An 18,038-nucleotide genomic window follows, 5' to 3' on the forward strand; every position below is an offset into this window, starting at 1 on the left:
ACCCCCTGCCATTTTAAGACGTGCCCAATACACCTGTCTACCACGTACCTCCTTCCCTTTCTTTGAAGCTCCTTGTATTCATTCTTACTTCTAATATACATTCATCTTTAAAGATTAACATTATAAAGAAAAACACATCGCCCCCTCATATTCCTCACAATTACATCATTTACAGTTCACCTTTCCCCTCCTGCCCTTACTATCTTTAACATTACCAGGTGAAGGAGGGTAAACTCAATTCCTTTTTGTTTAAGGCTCTTTTTAACTGGGTCAAATTCCCTCCGGTATTTCAATAGTGCCACACTTATGTAAGGGTAGAATAAAACCTTCTCCCTCTTATATTCCACCAAAACCCACCCCCCTTGCCTTCGCATCCACCGCCACCGCCCACAAAATCTTCTCTCTTTCTCTCCTAGTAGCGAAGGAGCTTTACCAGGATTAAGCAAGGCTGTTGATTTGGCCCCAGGCAGGGTGGGAGAAACCGGTTGGCCCATTCTATTTCCAGATTATTTCCTATTATTTCTTTCCCCAATATATCTGGGATCTGCTTTTTCAGGATCTCTACCATGACTCTCCCCTCCTTACCCCCACAATTTCGACTGTATTCCTGCTGCTGATGTTTTCTAAGGTATTTATCTTCTCCCACATCCTTACCCTGTCCCTTTCCCATGCCTCCATTTTGTTCTCCCTCATCCAATCTTTCATCTACTCTCTCAATTCTCTCTTCCCTTTCCGATACCCGTTCTATCAAATTATACAATCTTTCTTTGATTACCCCCTTCTCTGCTACCAGTATCTTCAAAGTTAGTTTTATCTGGCCAGTGGCCTTCAATATCTGGCAAAAGGCATCAGGTTCTCTGCCACCTTTAACTGTCTTTCCCCTTCCTGTATTGTCCTTCTTTTACTCCCATGTTCTTCCCCTTCCTCTTCTCCTCCACCTCGCTTTCTGACTCCAGGCCATCCCACCATGTTACGTTCCTGCCGGGAACCCCTCTGACCACGCTGCTCCTAGAGTCCTACAGTCCTGCTGCCTCGAATGCCCTCTGACACGTCGGACCTAACCTCTTTGCACCTGCCGGTTGGAGCAGCCTAACCAGGTGAGTCTTTGTCTTCAACTTCACTTTTTCTTCCAGCCCACAGAGTCCTTCTCTCTGCCACTGCCAGCATCACTGCTGACTCTGCCTCATCTCAACTTCCCCGAGCTCAGATTCCCGATTCTCCCGTTCCTGATAGCACTCCTGCTGCCGCCTGCATTTCCACCAACTCTGCTTCGTTTTGGCCTTGTGACCTTGGGCCTCCACACCTCCCATGCCTGTCTGCTCCCGCTGCTTCGGTCCTTCCCCTGACCCCCCCTTGAGATCCAACCTTATCGGGGCCATCCTGTTTCTCCCAGGCGAGTCTTGTTTGCTTGGGAAGTTTTGGGGTTCCACTGTCCACTGTTGCTGCCTTATTAGGCCCCAAGTCAGCTTCACCACCTCCATCACGCAATGAGTCTTCTTCCATCCTGTTTCTTTGTTCTTTTTCCCATTTTTTTCCTCTCCCTTTTCATTCTTCTATTTGTATTTTTTGTTATCTTCCTTTTTGGGGTCTTTTTATTTTAGGGGATCTTCTTATATCTATTCTTAATTCTCTTCTCCTTGGGAGCTCTTGGATCATCTTACAAGTCCATTGTTGCCATCTTGGATTTCTTTAATTAAAAGAATGTGAAGGGAAAAGTGGAAAATATGGACATGAACAGATGATTCTATGTAGGAACATTACACAAGTAATGTTAATTTACTTTAGTAAATTTAATTGAAACAGAAAATTTAATATTTTATATAAATCCTACCTGCTTTAATAAAAGGTAATGGTAATTTTAGATCGAAAATTTCTTTATTGACATGTAATAGTACAGAATATTACAAGTAATTGCCTTCTGGCTACTTTAAGGCAGACAAAGTGTCGCCATTAGTGTTGCCTGTTCCCCCTTCCAGAAAGAGAGAAAGAGAAGCAAAAGAGGGTCCCTTCAGAATTACAGAGTGTCTGTGGATTTGCCTTCAGACTCTGATGCCCCACAGTCTTCTGTTCAATCCATCGGTAACCCAAGCTCCAGGTCCATACTTCTATCACAACCAGGAAGTCTTTAGCGCCTGAGGCCTTTCCAGAGCCCTTCTGTAAAATTAAACACTGTAGGCTCCTTTACATACCATTTAAATCCTGTCTGGAGCCATTGGGCATCGGGACCAGGTGGTTGAACCTTTCGGGGAAGCACATATTTTGCACAAGAAGCATGATCATTTTGCAGAATTATCTTCCAAATACATAGTTTAGTGGTAGGTAAACCACTGGAATAATTTAAAGTAGATGGATGGCATGTTAATTTGGAAGGATTAAAGGAATTCAATGTATCTATGATGTTGAATTAATTTTCTGAGCTAAGAATAGTTATTTAGTGCCATTGCACACTCAAAAGTATATGAACAGATTGCCCACCATAATCTGAGTTTATTTTGACTAATTATCCTTAACTGTTGAGTTTTGATCAGGCACAGGAGACTTGGTTAAAGAAGGCTAAAATGCATAAACTCTAATATATATTTGTGCATGTATGTTTGTTTGACTGTTCTCCATGTAAATCAATATGGAACATTCAAGAAGTGTCAAGGAGGTTTAACCGGGGTAATATTTGGTACTGAATGTCACAACCTTGTTGAATTTAACCTTTAAGTTAATTCAAAAGTGTTTTATGACCACCTTGCACTGACTTGCATTATTGTTTATTTTACAAGTATTTACTAGCACTGACTTACATTATTGTTTATTATGCATGTATTTACTAGCACTGACTTGCATTACTGTTTACTATAAGTGTTGTAACATTTGATGCTGAATATCATGACCACATTGAATTTAACCTTTAAGGTCATATGAAATACAAAAGTTCAAAAAGAAATTTGAACTTTCACCAGGGACACCTCAATTGGTAACAGTGCTGTGTATAATATACATTCAGAATAAAAACAAGTGGCCAAACCAGTTCAATATGGGCCCAAAGAAGCGAAACAACATTGGCAGAAGCTCTTCACCAGCTCATTGAGTTAGACAAAGGAGAAAGCAAGAGACAGCAGAGGAACATCAGTCTCGCCTCACTGTTGATGCTTCCAGGCCTGCAAGGAGCAGGCAGCAGGAAAAAGAACAGCAACAACATGCCCTTCTCAATGCTCAGGCCTCCAGACAAGCAAGGGGCAATTTAAACAGAATTACCATTATGTTTTTGGGGTATTTTGTTTCAATGATGTAGTCAACAACTGAGTATTTTATTTCCTGGGAAACGCTGGGTATCCTGCTAGCAATTAATATACATGCTTGTGTAGCATAGCTCATCGTTCACAAATTGCAGAATGGATATTGTTCTATTTTTAAAATCAAGTTCAACAATGTTCAAGTGAACTTTCAAGTGCACTCCATAAAGGACCCCAAACTGAAACATTGATCACAGAGGCACCCTTACCCAGACTTAACCTTATAATAACCCAAAATTAATTTCACATGGGCACTAAGACCTGGCAGCAAACCCCACCAGGCACTGCTTAAGGCAGATTCCCCAGGCTAGGACACAATCGGAGATCACAGAGGCACCCTTACCCAGACTTAACCTTATAATAACCCAAAATTAATCTCACAGGGGCCCTAAGAACTTTTGGCAAACTCCACCAGGCACTGCTCAAGGCAGAGCCCCCCCCCCCCCCCCCCCCCCCAGGCCAGGACACAATCAGGGATCACAGAGGCACCCTTACCCAGATTCAACCCTATCCAACCCCCCCCCCCCACCGCCAAACAACCAAAATAGAAGCCCCACACAAATCCCAATCCCCACAACAGACTCCCTGGGCCAGACACCCATGAGGTGCCACAGGGACACCCAAACACAGGCCCAACCTTACCCAACTCCCCAAATTACCCAAACAGGAATCCCACACAAGCCCTGAAACCCCACCATAGCAAACCCAGACATTGGGCAATGCAGACTCCCCAGCCAGCACCCACAAGAGGGACCACAGAGACTCCCTAACCCAGACCCAACCTTACCCTAAATCCCCCCAATAACCCAAACAGGAATCCCATACAAACTGTAAAACCCCACAGCAGACCCAGCCAGTCAATGGATGATGCAGAAACCCACCAGTGGAGAAGAAACGAGGCCAGCAGGAGCTAGAAACAGACAAAGTGTAATGAAAACATGGGCCAGCACAAAGTGCAGTTCAGAGTGACACAGAACCCCAGAGAAGAGAAACAGGTGAACACAAGGGGGATAATTATCCCGCTGCCTGCATATTGGCAACCTAACCCTAATGTTGATCTCCTTTCCTCCCAAACTTTAATTTTCTCTTATTCTCCTTTTCTCAGTGTTTTAGGATGGGATGCATTCATGGCCAAGTTAAGGAGACCTCCCCTCTCCTTAGTGATCTCCTCCCCTATCTGCCTCTCCACCTCTTTGACTTTCTTCTGTCCAGTATTCTATCATGGCCTCTCCCCTTTAATCTCCCCCCGACCTGCATCATCCTATTTTAGACTCCATAAAGGGTCCCAAACTGAACGTTCCTCTCCGTGAATGCTGCCTAACCCAGTGAGTCCCTCTAACTTACTTATTTTTATTTATTTGTCTGTTATACCGTTTACTTAATCATTTTCTGTGCTAATTCCTTTTTCTAATTTGAAGAAATTTCCATTTCTTCTATTTGCTATTTTTAAATATCAAATTACATAATTGGTATTAGTTCATTGGTGTTTCTTTAAATTGTTGCATTTTACAGTGAAATTCTGGTAATTCACTGTCCCATTGTTCGGAAATCCCAATACTTCAGTATCTGGATTGTCTGGTTCTGTTTCCCATACTAAACCTAACACCTAAACCCATCCCCAAGTTACTTTTAAAATAAATAGTGGCATTTTTCCATGATCCTTTCATATTCTATTTAACCTCAATGGCCCTGTTCCTGCATCCCCTTAAAACTCACCAGGGCCCCTTTTGTGTACTCCATATTCATTGGAGCCAAGTTCTTGTGCTACTTTTAACCAGAGCGGCCTCAATCCCATGCTTCTTTAGCCTCAGAGGGTATCATTCCTATGCTTCTTTTAATTTAATTGAGTCCCTGTATATTGTTCCCTTTTACCTCACTCTATTCCCACACTCCCTTTAATCTCATTCCCATGCTCCTTTCAACTCATGGGGCCAGGCCCTAATCCCATTAAACTCATGAGAGCCCTATTCTCACATTCCCTTAATGCTCACCCAGGCCCCATTTACTGTGATCCATTTAAATAACAGGGGTGGGGGGGGGGGGGGGGTTGCTCGTACTCATGCTGCATGTAAACACAAAATGCCTTTAGTCTCACTGGATATTGTTTCCCTGCTGTTTTTAATTTCTGGGTGCCCTGTTCCCATCCATCTTTTAATTTCAAAAGGACCCTTTTCCTGCAGTCCTTGTCGAGTCACCAGGGTCCCATTCCTTGTACTCCTTTTAGCCTCACCAGCCATTGTTCCCACACCCCTTTTAAATTCACTGGATAATATTTTTATGATCCTTTTAAACCCATTGAAGCCTTTTTTCCTGTCCTCCTTTTAAACCTAATGGAGCTCCATTCCCACACTTATTTAAACTCACTGGTGCCCTGGTTCATTGGAAAATTAACTTTATAACTGTGGAACATCTTCTAAAAGAAGTAAATTTGTCATTGTCATCTACTTGCCTTTATCGGGAGTGGTGCTGGCCTCTGCTAATGACGTAAGCAATGGTAATAAAGCGTATGCGCGGGCGTGTTGAGCGTCACTACACAGGTGATGAATTTCAGATGCATGAGGAGGAGAGTGAGAGTGTCAGGATCACCCGTGTGGCATTCAGACAATGAGAAGGTCAGAGGAGTTTGGCTGTATGGTGTTTGGGGAGTTGAAGATTGCAAAGTTGTGTCTTGTGAATAATAAAAAGAAAGTCGACTTCATGGTGTACTGAAAGAAGCAAGTGAGTGAATTCTTTATTTGTAACCTATGGTAAATCAGTGTCATTACAAATTAACGTGTAGGTCTGTGAATAGGTATCATATCTAATCATCTAGAAAATCTTCTTGTACAGCACTATCCAAGTTCCAAAGCTGTCAGATTATATTTGTAACGTACACTTTCCTTTAATAAAGAGGACAAACAAGGATGACGTCAGGTTAACTATCCAATATGTGAATCTGCAGTGCTCGGGTAATGATGGTGAAGCATCTTTGTACTGCTTTTTGGCAAATTTTATGCATGCTCTGCAATGTTTTATCAATTAATACTGCGATGAAGTTGTATTGAATTTAGCTTCTGCATGCAGCAAATATGCACTGGTGTTCAAAGCAATGAGCATCCAGAAAGAAAATATGTAAATATGACTTTATTTTTCAGTAATTAATCACAATGACAAGCCCAGTGGAACTCTTAACTATTGACTGAAGATAATAGTTTCATTTTTGTTTATTTTAGAATTCGAATTATAAATTTTATTCTGAGGAGGACATCAATTCCAGGCATTGGTAAGGACTTGACTTACATTTTATATTCTACTTCAGAAAATATAATTCATTATGATTTTACCTGAAATGACTAAATTTGAGACTTTTCTTATGAAGGTACCAGAGAAGGGTTATTTTTCATTTATGTATCAAATATTACAGGATGGTATGGATAAAAAGGGTTGGGATAAATCCAAAAGTAAATGGGAAGTGGATATCAGTTTTATTTTTTCCGAGGATGATTGGTTAGATATTTGTTATGATAGTGTAACTAGACTGATAAATGCACGCTATGCAATGATTAATTATAATTTTTTACATCAATTATACTTAACACCTGAAAAACTAAAAAAGTATGGTTTTCATGAATCAGATTTGTGTTTTAGATGTGGTAACTCTGTTGGAACTTTTTTTCATGCAGTTTGATCATGTATATATATATATATATATATAATCTTTTTGGAAGTTCAGTTGTTTCTGGAATACCTGTATAAGATTAAAATACCTTTAGATCCGACAGTATTTTTATTGGGTAGTTTGCAACCTCTAAAAGGTTTGGGATTAGATAAGTTTCAACTTGCTTTAGTATATTTAGCTTTATCTGTAGCGAAAAAATGTATTGCTAGTACGTGGAAAGATATGAATATGATTGATATTAATAGATGGCATAATGAGATGAAATATTGTTTAATAATGGAAACAATTACATATGTTTCACTTGATAACTATAGTTTCTTTATTAACAAGTGGTTGTTATATTCAGAATATTTACATTTTGATTTACATTGATTAGATCTTAATATGTATGCTTAATTTTTCCTTAATTTTTTTTTCTTCTCTTTATGGCTCTCCTTAGGAGAGTTGGCTGAAGTGGGGGGGGGGGGTTCTTTTTTTTTCTTTTCTTTCTTTTATATATATAAAATATAACGTTCATGTTTATGGTTTATTGTTATATATGTTACTTACTATCTGTACTTTGAACTAATAAATAAAGTTTAAAAAAAATAGAAAATATAATTCATTGATTCTATTGGAATCTTTGGAAGTAATTAAACTAGCTCTCTCTACACTGCATGTTTAGCATGACTAACTATAGATACAGTATTTTGTGTAGTTTACAAGATACTATGAAGCAGAATTTTGATTTGCCAAATTATCTACTATATTACAGTAAAACCCCTGTTATCTGGAATTCAAACAACTAGCAGCCCTAGCCAAGAGAAAGGAGAAAAAGAAAAAATAAATAAAAATATAAAATTGTAAAACTAAGTTTTACTTAGTTTAAAATTGTAAAACTAAATGTTCTCTGAACTAACACATAAACCTTTAGTGAAGATGCGAGCCAGTGGAATACTTTGGACGTGCTTTGCACGTAGCAGCTGTTTTTCTAAAGTTGTGTTTGAATAAAATGGTGTCACTAAGGATGAAGAGCTGGTTGATGCTGCTCACTGTTGGGGTGACTCTCTTAAAGTGTCTCCTTACCCCTAAATAGTAAGAATCTTTATCTTTATTGTATATTATTAAGTATATTAGCAAGGCTTTATCTGAAAATGGGGGAGGGGTGGGTAATTATCTATAATGTTATTATTTGTTTTTTGGGCACCTCTGTGAAGGGGAGAGAGCCTGCAGATATAATTACAATTAAATGTTTTCAATGTGACTGAAAATAAAATAAAATAATTTAAGGTTTATATATTCATGCAAGTGAAGTTTGTTCAGTGTAAATAAAGTATAGTAATTTTGTCTTTTAAACTGTTTATTCCTAATGCAGGTGTATTAGTAAGCATTGTGCGAGAGAGTCTCAAGTAACCAGAAAACTTGCTCATCAGGCATCTACCAATCCCCGTTGGTGCTAGATACCAGGGATTTTACTGTATATTGTATTTTGTAAACATTTAATGTTTGCAGAAGATATTTCATAGTTAATGACTTTCATCTGAGATACTTGCTTGTGTTATACAAATCTGAAACTCTTGAATACTTGAGCCCTTTCCTTTTCATCATCTTCACTGAACCATTTAATCAGCTCTGGTGAAATGCAAACTATTGAAAAAAGTTATTTTTAAAGCTTCCTCCAAATTAAATCAAACTATTTCTATAATTACTAACCCCCTTGTTTAAATCCCTTTGTAGACTTTCTAAAGCTCGGGGATGTAGGTTGATTGGGTGTAAATTGAGTGGCACAGACTCGTGGGCCAAAATGTCATGTTACCATGCTGTGTCTAAATTTAAATTTTTAAAAATCCTTTAAATATCTTCCATTGAGTGCATATCTTTGTGCTCAATGATGTCTACTTGAGAAATTATGATGTGTAGACTAATGTCATTTGTGTTAGAAAACTGCAAATTATTATCCTACTTTCTAGAATACCTTTAAAAGAAAGTATTGTTACACATAAAAAAATCTCAAATGCAGCTAGAGTATCTTATGCTGGAGTTTCTTGCACCCTTCAGCTCAGCACGTATGATCATGTGGTGAACCATAAAGAACATTCCATCGATGGTTAGCTATAGTTGAGTTTCAAACTGGACTTAAATTGAAGATGTGACCTGCTATTTGAAAAAACCATTACTTTAATTGTCAGAGATTGGCAATGTATTTTAAAGCCTCTCCTAATGCATAGACCTTGATGCTCATCAACACCAGAAGAATCCATGTTTTGAAACTTGAGATTTAGTACCCTCTTTACAGTTGAAATCAATTTCAGCTCTGGTTGATATACACCATCTGCTTTTGCTCAATTATTTAACATTGGCCCTCTGCCTGGTTATTTCAGTAACAAGTGATAAGGAGTTTATTGTCACGTACATTGTTCAATGTACATATGCACACAATTTCTTTCTTGCTTTGTAAAGAAAAAAAACTACAATAGTCTACATTAAATTTAAAAAAGAGATAAATGCAAAAGGTATATAATAAATATTACATTTTCATAGTGCAAAAAAAAGTGACATTCAATAGTGCAGATGGGCCTTTTAGTGGTGTCAGACTTGTTTATGATAGTATAGCAGGGGGAGGTTCAAGATCCTGATAGTCGTAGGAAAGAAGTTGTTCTGGAACTTGGAGGTACTGGTCTTCAGGTTTCTGTATCTATTTCTGAAAGACAGCAGTGAGAAGAGGTTATACAAAAGATGATGGAGGGACCTTTATGATGTCGGCTATCTCCTTGTGGCAGCACCTCATACATGGCTTCAGCAGAATAGAGGTTAGAGCCTGCGATGGACATGACTACATTTGCTATCTTCTGCAACCTTCTGCACTTCTAACGAAATACTCATTGCATGATGATGTCATTAAAAATAAATATTCCTCCTGGTGGAAGAAGGTATTTTTATCCAGAGAATAGATTATTGTATTAGAATGACATTCACGTGCCTTACTTATACATAATGTTTTGGTACCCTTTGAAAATAGGTGGACTTCACGAATTACTAAAAAACAAGACATTTCATTCAGCTTTCCCACTTCATGAGGTAATTTTTACTCCTTATTTTGGTAAAAGCAGTAAATTGGATCCTTCTAACTTCAAAAAAAGCATGCTTTTGTATTTACATGAATAAAAGCTCAGCACTGAGCCAAGAAGAGTGATACGCTGTGACCATAGAAGTATTTCTAACCACATTAACAATTCCATGCAAAGTAAATTCACACGGAAAGAGCTAGTTTTATTTCATTACACAGATAATTAATGTTGATGGCCTGTAATGGAGTTGTTGACAATATCCCATAATGTATACATTACTAATGAAAATGTAAGAATATTGAAGAGCCTGAAAATTTCATCATGAATTTAGATGCTGAAAGAATGAATTTTTTCTTCTTGGGTTTTTATTTTCTAATAAAATGTTACATGAAACAAGGAAGTGTTCATTGAAGATGCTGCATAATCAGTGTCATTAATAACTTAATCATAAATCATCTGTAATGAAGAAATGTGTCACTAAATAAAAAACAGTAGAGATTTGACAATTAATCTTTCTGCCATTTAGCTTAGATGTGCCTAATTAGGCAGACATACATAATATATTGTATGGTCATGCAGACATAATCAGGGTTGCCTTTTCTTTTGCTGGTGGCATGGTTGGCGTAGTAGTTAGCGCAGTGCCTTAACAGCACCAGTGATCAGGACTAGAGTTAAAATCTGACGCTGTCGGTAAAGAGTTTGTACGTTCTCCCTGTGTCTGCGTGGGTTTTACCCAAGGTTTCCAGTTTCCTCCCATTGTTTAAAGTGTACCAGGGATGTAGGTTAATTTGGTGAAAATTAGGCAACACAGACTCATCCGAAATGTCCTGTTACCATGCTGTATGTCTAAATATAAATTTTAAAGTTACATTTATTCATCTATATTAGGCCTTTCATTATGTCATATCCCATTTGAGTGTTCTTGTGTCTAACTCATTAAATCTCCACCTTACTGTAACTTGCCTTTGAGCCAGACTTGGATCTAACTTAGTATCTTCTTTTGCTTTCCATGGGTATTCAGTTTACCGATTAGCTACTATTGTAAGGCAAAAGATAAACTGTAAGATCTCATTAGGTCAAGCAAAAGGATGGTAGCTAGATATGTGGGTGATTGGGAGAGGGAATTGTGGGTGGGGTGGAAAAAGTGAAGAAAAGGTGAGAGACCTTGATGAATTGGTGGGAGTAGGGAAATAACACTGGGAAAGTGGATTACCTAAAATTGACTGTAGAATACCAAACTGAATTATGAGGTGCTGCTCTTCAAGTTTCCATTTGGCTTCAGTATGGCAGTGGTGATGGTTAAGGACAGGCATGTGGGTGTGGGAATGAAAAGGGAAGTTGAAATGACTTGCAACTGAAAGCTTAGGATGCCTTTGCAGACAGAGCATAGGTGCTCTGTAAAACAGTTGCTTAATTAATGCTTTGCTTTGCCAGTGTAGGGGAGGCCACTGCAAAAACTGCATGCATTAGAGTCCTGATTGGGACCTTGTCAAATGTCTTAGATCCATGAAAGCATGACTTTAGCTCCTCAAAAATTACCCAAATTTGTCAAACATGAACTTTCCATAATAAACCATGCTAATTAGTGTTGATTTCTGTAATGCATAATGAGCAATAAAAATATAGCAAAAGGTTACTTAGAACTGAGCATTTAAGGGAGAATACAAGCAATGTTTCTTCCTATTTCTTTTTGTTTTATTTAGGCAAACATTTGGAAGAAAGAACATATATTTCAAAGTAACTGGACTAATTGGAAAAGCTTGTTTGCCAGACAACCAATCAATCATATAAGGTAATACACAATTATGCTTTTTGGATTATTGCTTTCAAATTGCAGCATATAGTTTTTGCCGGAATCCAAAGGATGAGAAAAAATGCAGTATCCAAGAATCTAATTCAGTGAAATGGTATGAGAAATGCTTATGTAAGGCAAGAGTTCTCAAACATTATGCTTGCAAAATGTGACAGCAACGTGGAAAAAGTTACAAGGACAGCCAGGTGAGCCTGTTGAGAAAACAAGTTAGTTTTGAGTTGCAGAATAGATAGGGGAGGAGTGGATAATAGAAATATTTCTTATGGGGGGCGTGGCAAGATGGCGTAGGGAACAGACATGCCTTCCAGACCTCTCCTGACTCTGATTTATTGTTTTGTCTTTAAGTACCCGTTAAAGTTCTTTTAAAAGTTTATAAATAATAAGAGGTGTTGGATTAGTGCCTAATGGTTTATATGCAAAAAAAAAGAGGTAAAAGAAAACATCAACAGACTGTAAAAAAACTACATTTTCCGAAATTGTCTGAGCTTACTTGTTTACAAGAAGCCAGGACTCAGCGTAGAATGGATCCAGAGGAGGACATGCAGAGTTCGGCATTGAAGCTCTGTTTTAAGCCGGTGAGGCTCTTTGAAGGTCGCATTCAACAGCTTTCAGACCAAGGAGCTGGACGAGTGCCAGTATTTCACACAATGGCCAATGTGAGTGCTGTTACTCAGCTCCCCACCATGATTACCAGCCCCCCCACATCTCCATCGGGCACACAAAACTCAAAACGGTCAACCAGTTTACCTATCTCGGTTGCACCATTTCATCAGATGCAAGGATCGACAATGAGATAGACAACAGACTCGCCAAGGCAAATAGCGCCTTTGGAAGACTACACAAAAGAGTCTGGAAAAACAACCAACTGAAAAACCTCACAAAGATAAGCGTATACAGAGCCGTTGTCATACCCACACTCCTGTTCGGCTCCGAATCATGGGTCCTCTACCGGCACCACCTACGGCTCCTAGAACGCTTCCACCAGCGTTGTCTCCGCTCCATCCTCAACATCCATTGGAGCGCTTACATCCCTAACGTCGAAGTACTCGAGATGGCAGAGGTCGACAGCATCGAGTCCATGCTGCTGAAGATCCAGCTGCGCTGGATGGGTCACGTCTCCAGAATGGAGGACCATCGCCTTCCCAAGATCGTGTTATATGGCGAGCTCTCCACTGGCCACCGTGACAGAGGTGCACCAAAGAAAAGGTACAAGGACTGCCTAAAGAAATCTCTTGGTGCCTGCCACATTGACCACCGCCAGTGGGCTGATAACGCCTCAAACCGTGCATCTTGGCGCCTCACAGTTTGGCGGGCAGCAACCTCCTTTGAAGAAGACCGCAGAGCCCACCTCACTGACAAAAGGTAAAGGAGGAAAAACCCAACACCCAACCCCAACCAACCAATTTTCCCCTGCAACCGCTGCAATCGTGTCTGCCTGTCCCGCATCGGACTTGTCAGCCACAAACGAGCCTGCAGCTGACGTGGACTTTTTACCCCCTCCATAAATCTTCGTCCGCGAAGCCAAGCCAAAGAAAAAGAGAGAACTCAGTCTTTGACAGTTGAATCAGCTGGGGCGCCACCAGCTGGAGAGTTAAAGAGCTGTCATTCGACTGCTACAGTGGTGGCGCTGCAAAATGCATCTTCAATTACAACGGTTTTTCCAGACATCGATTCAGTGAAGATGATTAAAGAGATTTGGCTTAAAGATATCTCTGATCTTCAGTCTCCTGGCATTGCTGGGGGGACTTTGAGAGGGATTTTTATACGAAGTCAAACTGCTAGAAAAGATACTAAATTAAGGGAAGGGACAGAAGATCCCGTGGTCTCTAAGGAACAGCAAGACCCCATTATGCCTGAATCTATTTCTGTTGAAATGTCTGTTAAGGATCTTGAAGATAAGATATATTCTGTATCGAGTCACTTAGCTAATTTTGTGAACCTGTTTATTTCCAAGATTAATGCGATGGCGGAAGTCATTAATGGAGCTTTTAAGCTTGAAACCATTGAAAGATTTGAAATGTGTGATCAAGGTTTAGTCGATGCACAGGATCAACTGCAAGATGAAAATAGAATAATTGAAACATTGCAGATCCAAAATAAAAATTTAGCAAAAAAGGTTGATTATTTGGAGAATCAATCTAGACGGAACAACGTGAAAATTGTTGGTTTGCCAGAAGGCATAGAAGGACCAGATCCAAGAAAAATTTTTACTGAATGGATTCCACGAGTGTTAGGACAGGATAAATTCCCTGAAGGTTTAATACTGGAATGTGCTTATAGAGTTTTAAGAAGAAAATCTTTTTCAGGACAGAATCCAAGATCTGTTTTGATCCATTGTTTAAACTGTTGTGACAGATAGACAATTTTACGTACGGTTACTAGAAATGCCCAGCAAAATAGATCTCCTTTGATGGTTCAGAATAATCCTGTTTTCTTCTATCAAGATTTGAGTCAAGAAATTATGTTTCAACGACGCGAATTTAATTTTGTGAAAGAACGGTTGTGGAAAAAACAGACATAAGGCAACATTCAGGTATTCTGCGGTACTGAAGATTTTTTAGGATGGAAATTAGCCAAAGTTCTTTGACAATCGTAAAGAGGTTATGGACTTTGCTCAGTCTCTACCAATCATGCAGTTTCAGGAACGATGTAGTCCTTCAAGGTCTCCAAAGAGAGTAGAGATGTAAGGTGGGATCCAGATTTTTAAAAGAAATGGAAGCAATGGTGACCGAAGTGGTAACGTTGATTTAAAAAAAATAAATCTTTTTTTTTTGAGAAGAGTTTAAATAGTTTAAATAATGATGATAGTTTAATGAAATGGGAATTGGGAGAGGGAACTGGGTGAGCACTAGTTTCCAGAAGTCATCAGCTACCTGTGAGTTATCTCACACCCAATATTTTGGGGGAGTTACCGCTTTGGGCTGTTTAAACAGGAGGAGGTAGTTGTGACCTCCGACCTGTTTTTTTTTCTTTTTAATTTTTGGGTTAAGAAGTGAAGGTTTTTTTTATTATTTTTTTTTAAATAAATATTTTTTTTTAACTCTTTTTGTTTTCTGATTGTAATTGAAAGGGAATTAGGAGGTTTTTTCTCTCCTTTTTTTTCTCTTTTTTGGGGGGGTTTTTCTCTTTTTTCTTTCTTTTTTAAGAGGAAGATGTCAAAAATTGAGGATGTTGAATTAGATGAAGATGAGGGGAAAGGTGATAAGAAGAAAAAGAAGAAAATTAAGTACAAATACATTGAGGGAGAAGAGTTTAATAAAATTAAGTTAATTTCAATAGAGAATTTTGAAGATGTTATAAATGAAGAATATGGAGAATTTTATAAGAATGAACTTTTTTTCTTTTTTTTCTATTTTTTTATATAAGGGGAGGGGAAGGGAATAAAAAGTTTATCTGATTGTTTTTCTAAGGAATGTTTTGTTCTCTTGATGAATTATAAAGGAAACTTGGTATTAATGGAAATTCTGTATTTATGTATTATTAATTATGATTTTTTGTATAACAGATATGTGGTTTATATATGATTTTAATATTTGAACTTAATTTTAAAGTGGATTTCCTTTGTTAAATACATGTATTATGTTTGATTTAAATATATGTTTAAGGGTATTATTTTAGTATTGATATTTTTTTTGTTGTTAGTAATTTTTGTTGTTGTTAAGTTTTATCCTTTTTTGTAAGTGGGGTTTTTTCTATTTTATTTACCACATTGTTAATTAATTCTTCACTCTTTATTTTGGGGGGAGGGTTGGACTAATTTTAAATTAGATGATTAATGTTGTGTTATAATTATTGGGGGGGTTAATTTGTGTAGTTTAATGATGTAGTATTCTAATTTTTATTATCTCATTTTTTATTATTTCTTTAAATGTAATTTTTATTTTATTCATGTCATAAAATTTTAAATAAAGTTTAAAATAAAGAAATATTTCTTATAGTATGAGGCCAGAAAATAAAACAAAGGAAGAAATACATCAGGCTGCATTTGGAGAGTGGAAAATCTGTCTAAATATTATAAATGGAAGAGAAGCTGAAAAGGAGTTAGCAGAGGCACTTATTCCATCTTGGATAATGCAAAGGATAATTTCTGTTATATAAAAAAAGATATAAGCCAGGTGATTAAAAATAGTGTAAGGTGTTTTATCACAAGCTCATGAACATTTAGGATTATTCAAGATAATCAAAGACCAGGACAGCATAGATTTTAAATTGGTAGAGAGGTCAAATTATGTACCTGTTTTGTGAAAATAAAGAAATTGGGTATTTTAAAAATCTAATGTTTGACAAAGGAATGTTTAACATTTTGAATGACTTGCATTTTTTCTCTTTTTATAGACTCTACTTCGGAGAGCGTCATGCCTTGTACTATGCCTGGCTTGGCTGGTACACAAGAATGCTAATTCCTGCTGCATTGTGTGGAATTTTAGTCTTTGTATATGGCTTATTCCGCTTTGAAAATAATCAAGTAAGGTACTGTTTTTTTTTCCTGTCACATAATGGTATTTGGAATATTTATTATCTTTAAGGTCTATAACATAATAAATACAATTTCATATTCCATAGAAGTCCATATAATACTGAATAACAGAAGAATAGTGTTGTGAATTCTGACACTTCACCGTGGGTTAGGTGATCCATAACAAAAAAAGCAATTCTACTGAAGATCACAGATGATGTAAATTGACTTTAGCTACCTAATGAGAATGTGAACTACATTGTGTGGTAAAAACAAGTAGCATGTTTAAAATAGATAAATGCATGATGGAGAAAAGAATGAGTAGAATGGAGACCTGTGTGAAAAAGAATAGTTTGGACCATTTGACCTGAATAGCTTTTTTCTTTGGATAAAAGTGATATTAATCCATTCTTAATGAATATTACTTCAGAAAATCACTGAAATATTTTACCTGTTGTTTAATCCCCTTTGAATCTACAGTAAGGAGATCTGTGAGGCCCACACAACAATAATGTGTCCTCAGTGTGATCAGGGTTGTTCATTTTGGAAGCTCTCCAATACATGCGCCTATTCAAAGGTACAATAAAATATTTATTTCAAGCAATTGAATGACTTTAGGAAAGTTGAAAAAAATTAAAATATTAATGGGAAAGATTACCTTTTTTGTCTGTTTTTTTGTTATTGCAATGGTGGGTGCTTGAATGTTGATTCTTTTGTGAGCAATTACAAAAATGTTGATCCATGAGAATCACTTAGTTTGTCAAAATTGATGCAGAACTTCTGGTTGTATGACTGGCTTAGATAGATGAGTTTTGTATATTTCCAGAAAGATGACTGAGAGATTATGTCATTGAGGTGTAGAAGATCCTGTTGTGTCTGGCATCTTGACAATTGCAGAGGATGTTTCCTCTTCTGGGGGAACCTAGAAATATGAGAGTCCAGTTTAAGAATAAAGAGTCTCCCATTTAAGTCAGAAATGTGATTTTTTTTGAGCATTGGGAATCTTTGGAACTCTCTTCCTCAAAGGATAGTAAAAGGTAAAGATAAAGGTTTGATTATTGTCACATAATACTACATTTAGAATGTAACATACATGAAATTCTGTGACCTTTGTTGACTGTAAGGCAGATAGAGAATCACCATTAGTCCAGAGCCTCTCACAGAAACCTACAACACCTGGTGTTCTTAGTCAGACTCCCCTCCAAGTACTGACTAGGCCTGTTCCTGCTTAGCTTCCAAGATAGACAATTTCATGTATATTCAGGCCATTAGGCTTCTGTTTAAGCAGAGTCTTTTCACATTTTAATTCAGATATAGGGGCTCTGGCAATGATCTTTGTGTCCTCCTTGGGCACAGGAAAGGTGCTGGAGGATTGGAAAATGGCAAATGTGGTCCCCTTGTTTAAAAAAGGTTATAGGTTAAAGGCTGTAGATGTGCTGTTTATGGATTTTAGTAAGGCATTTGACAAGGTCCCCTATGAGAGAGTCGTTTAGAAGTTTTTGATTAATAAGGTAATGAGGAGAATTGAGAGAGAAGACACATCAGCCATGATTCAAATGACAAATCAGTCTTGATTGGTCTAATTCTGCTCCCAAGTCTTGCATCTAAGTTCAGGATTGTCTTCACCACAAATGACCAATGCAATAGTTCCTTTGGCAGCTATCAGCTATAGTCAGAATCATTTGGCCTTTTATCACTGATATTATGCAAACTTGTTCTAATTCTCTTTTAAAATGTAGAAACAATTTTAATTATTGGCAGTTCTGTGCACTTGTTTTTC

General features: G+C 37.7%; 1 protein-coding gene and 1 long non-coding RNA gene across 4 annotated transcripts in view; one reads left to right on the forward strand and one right to left on the reverse strand.

The window, feature by feature from the left end:
• The window catches only part of LOC138744625 (anoctamin-9-like), a 121,776-nt gene that overhangs the window by 20,680 nt on the left and 83,058 nt on the right, over positions 1 to 18,038 (forward strand). For all 3 annotated transcript variants that reach the window (XM_069901064.1, XM_069901082.1, XM_069901075.1), the window contains exons 5-9: positions 6,497 to 6,546; positions 9,941 to 9,999; positions 11,693 to 11,781; positions 16,138 to 16,272; positions 16,739 to 16,835. In XM_069901064.1, coding sequence (XP_069757165.1) covers positions 6,497 to 6,546; positions 9,941 to 9,999; positions 11,693 to 11,781; positions 16,138 to 16,272; positions 16,739 to 16,835 — 430 coding nt within the window. The remainder of the gene's footprint in view (positions 1 to 6,496; positions 6,547 to 9,940; positions 10,000 to 11,692; positions 11,782 to 16,137; positions 16,273 to 16,738; positions 16,836 to 18,038) is intronic.
• LOC138744645 (uncharacterized) lies at positions 9,111 to 17,257 on the reverse strand. Its single transcript, XR_011345669.1, has 3 exons — positions 16,917 to 17,257; positions 16,710 to 16,825; positions 9,111 to 9,622 (listed from the first exon to the last, which is right to left on the reverse strand). It is a non-coding gene; the product is annotated as an uncharacterized lncRNA (long non-coding RNA).

This window comes from Narcine bancroftii, chromosome 1, assembly GCF_036971445.1.
Source record: "Narcine bancroftii isolate sNarBan1 chromosome 1, sNarBan1.hap1, whole genome shotgun sequence".
Taxonomy (NCBI): domain Eukaryota; kingdom Metazoa; phylum Chordata; class Chondrichthyes; order Torpediniformes; family Narcinidae; genus Narcine; species Narcine bancroftii.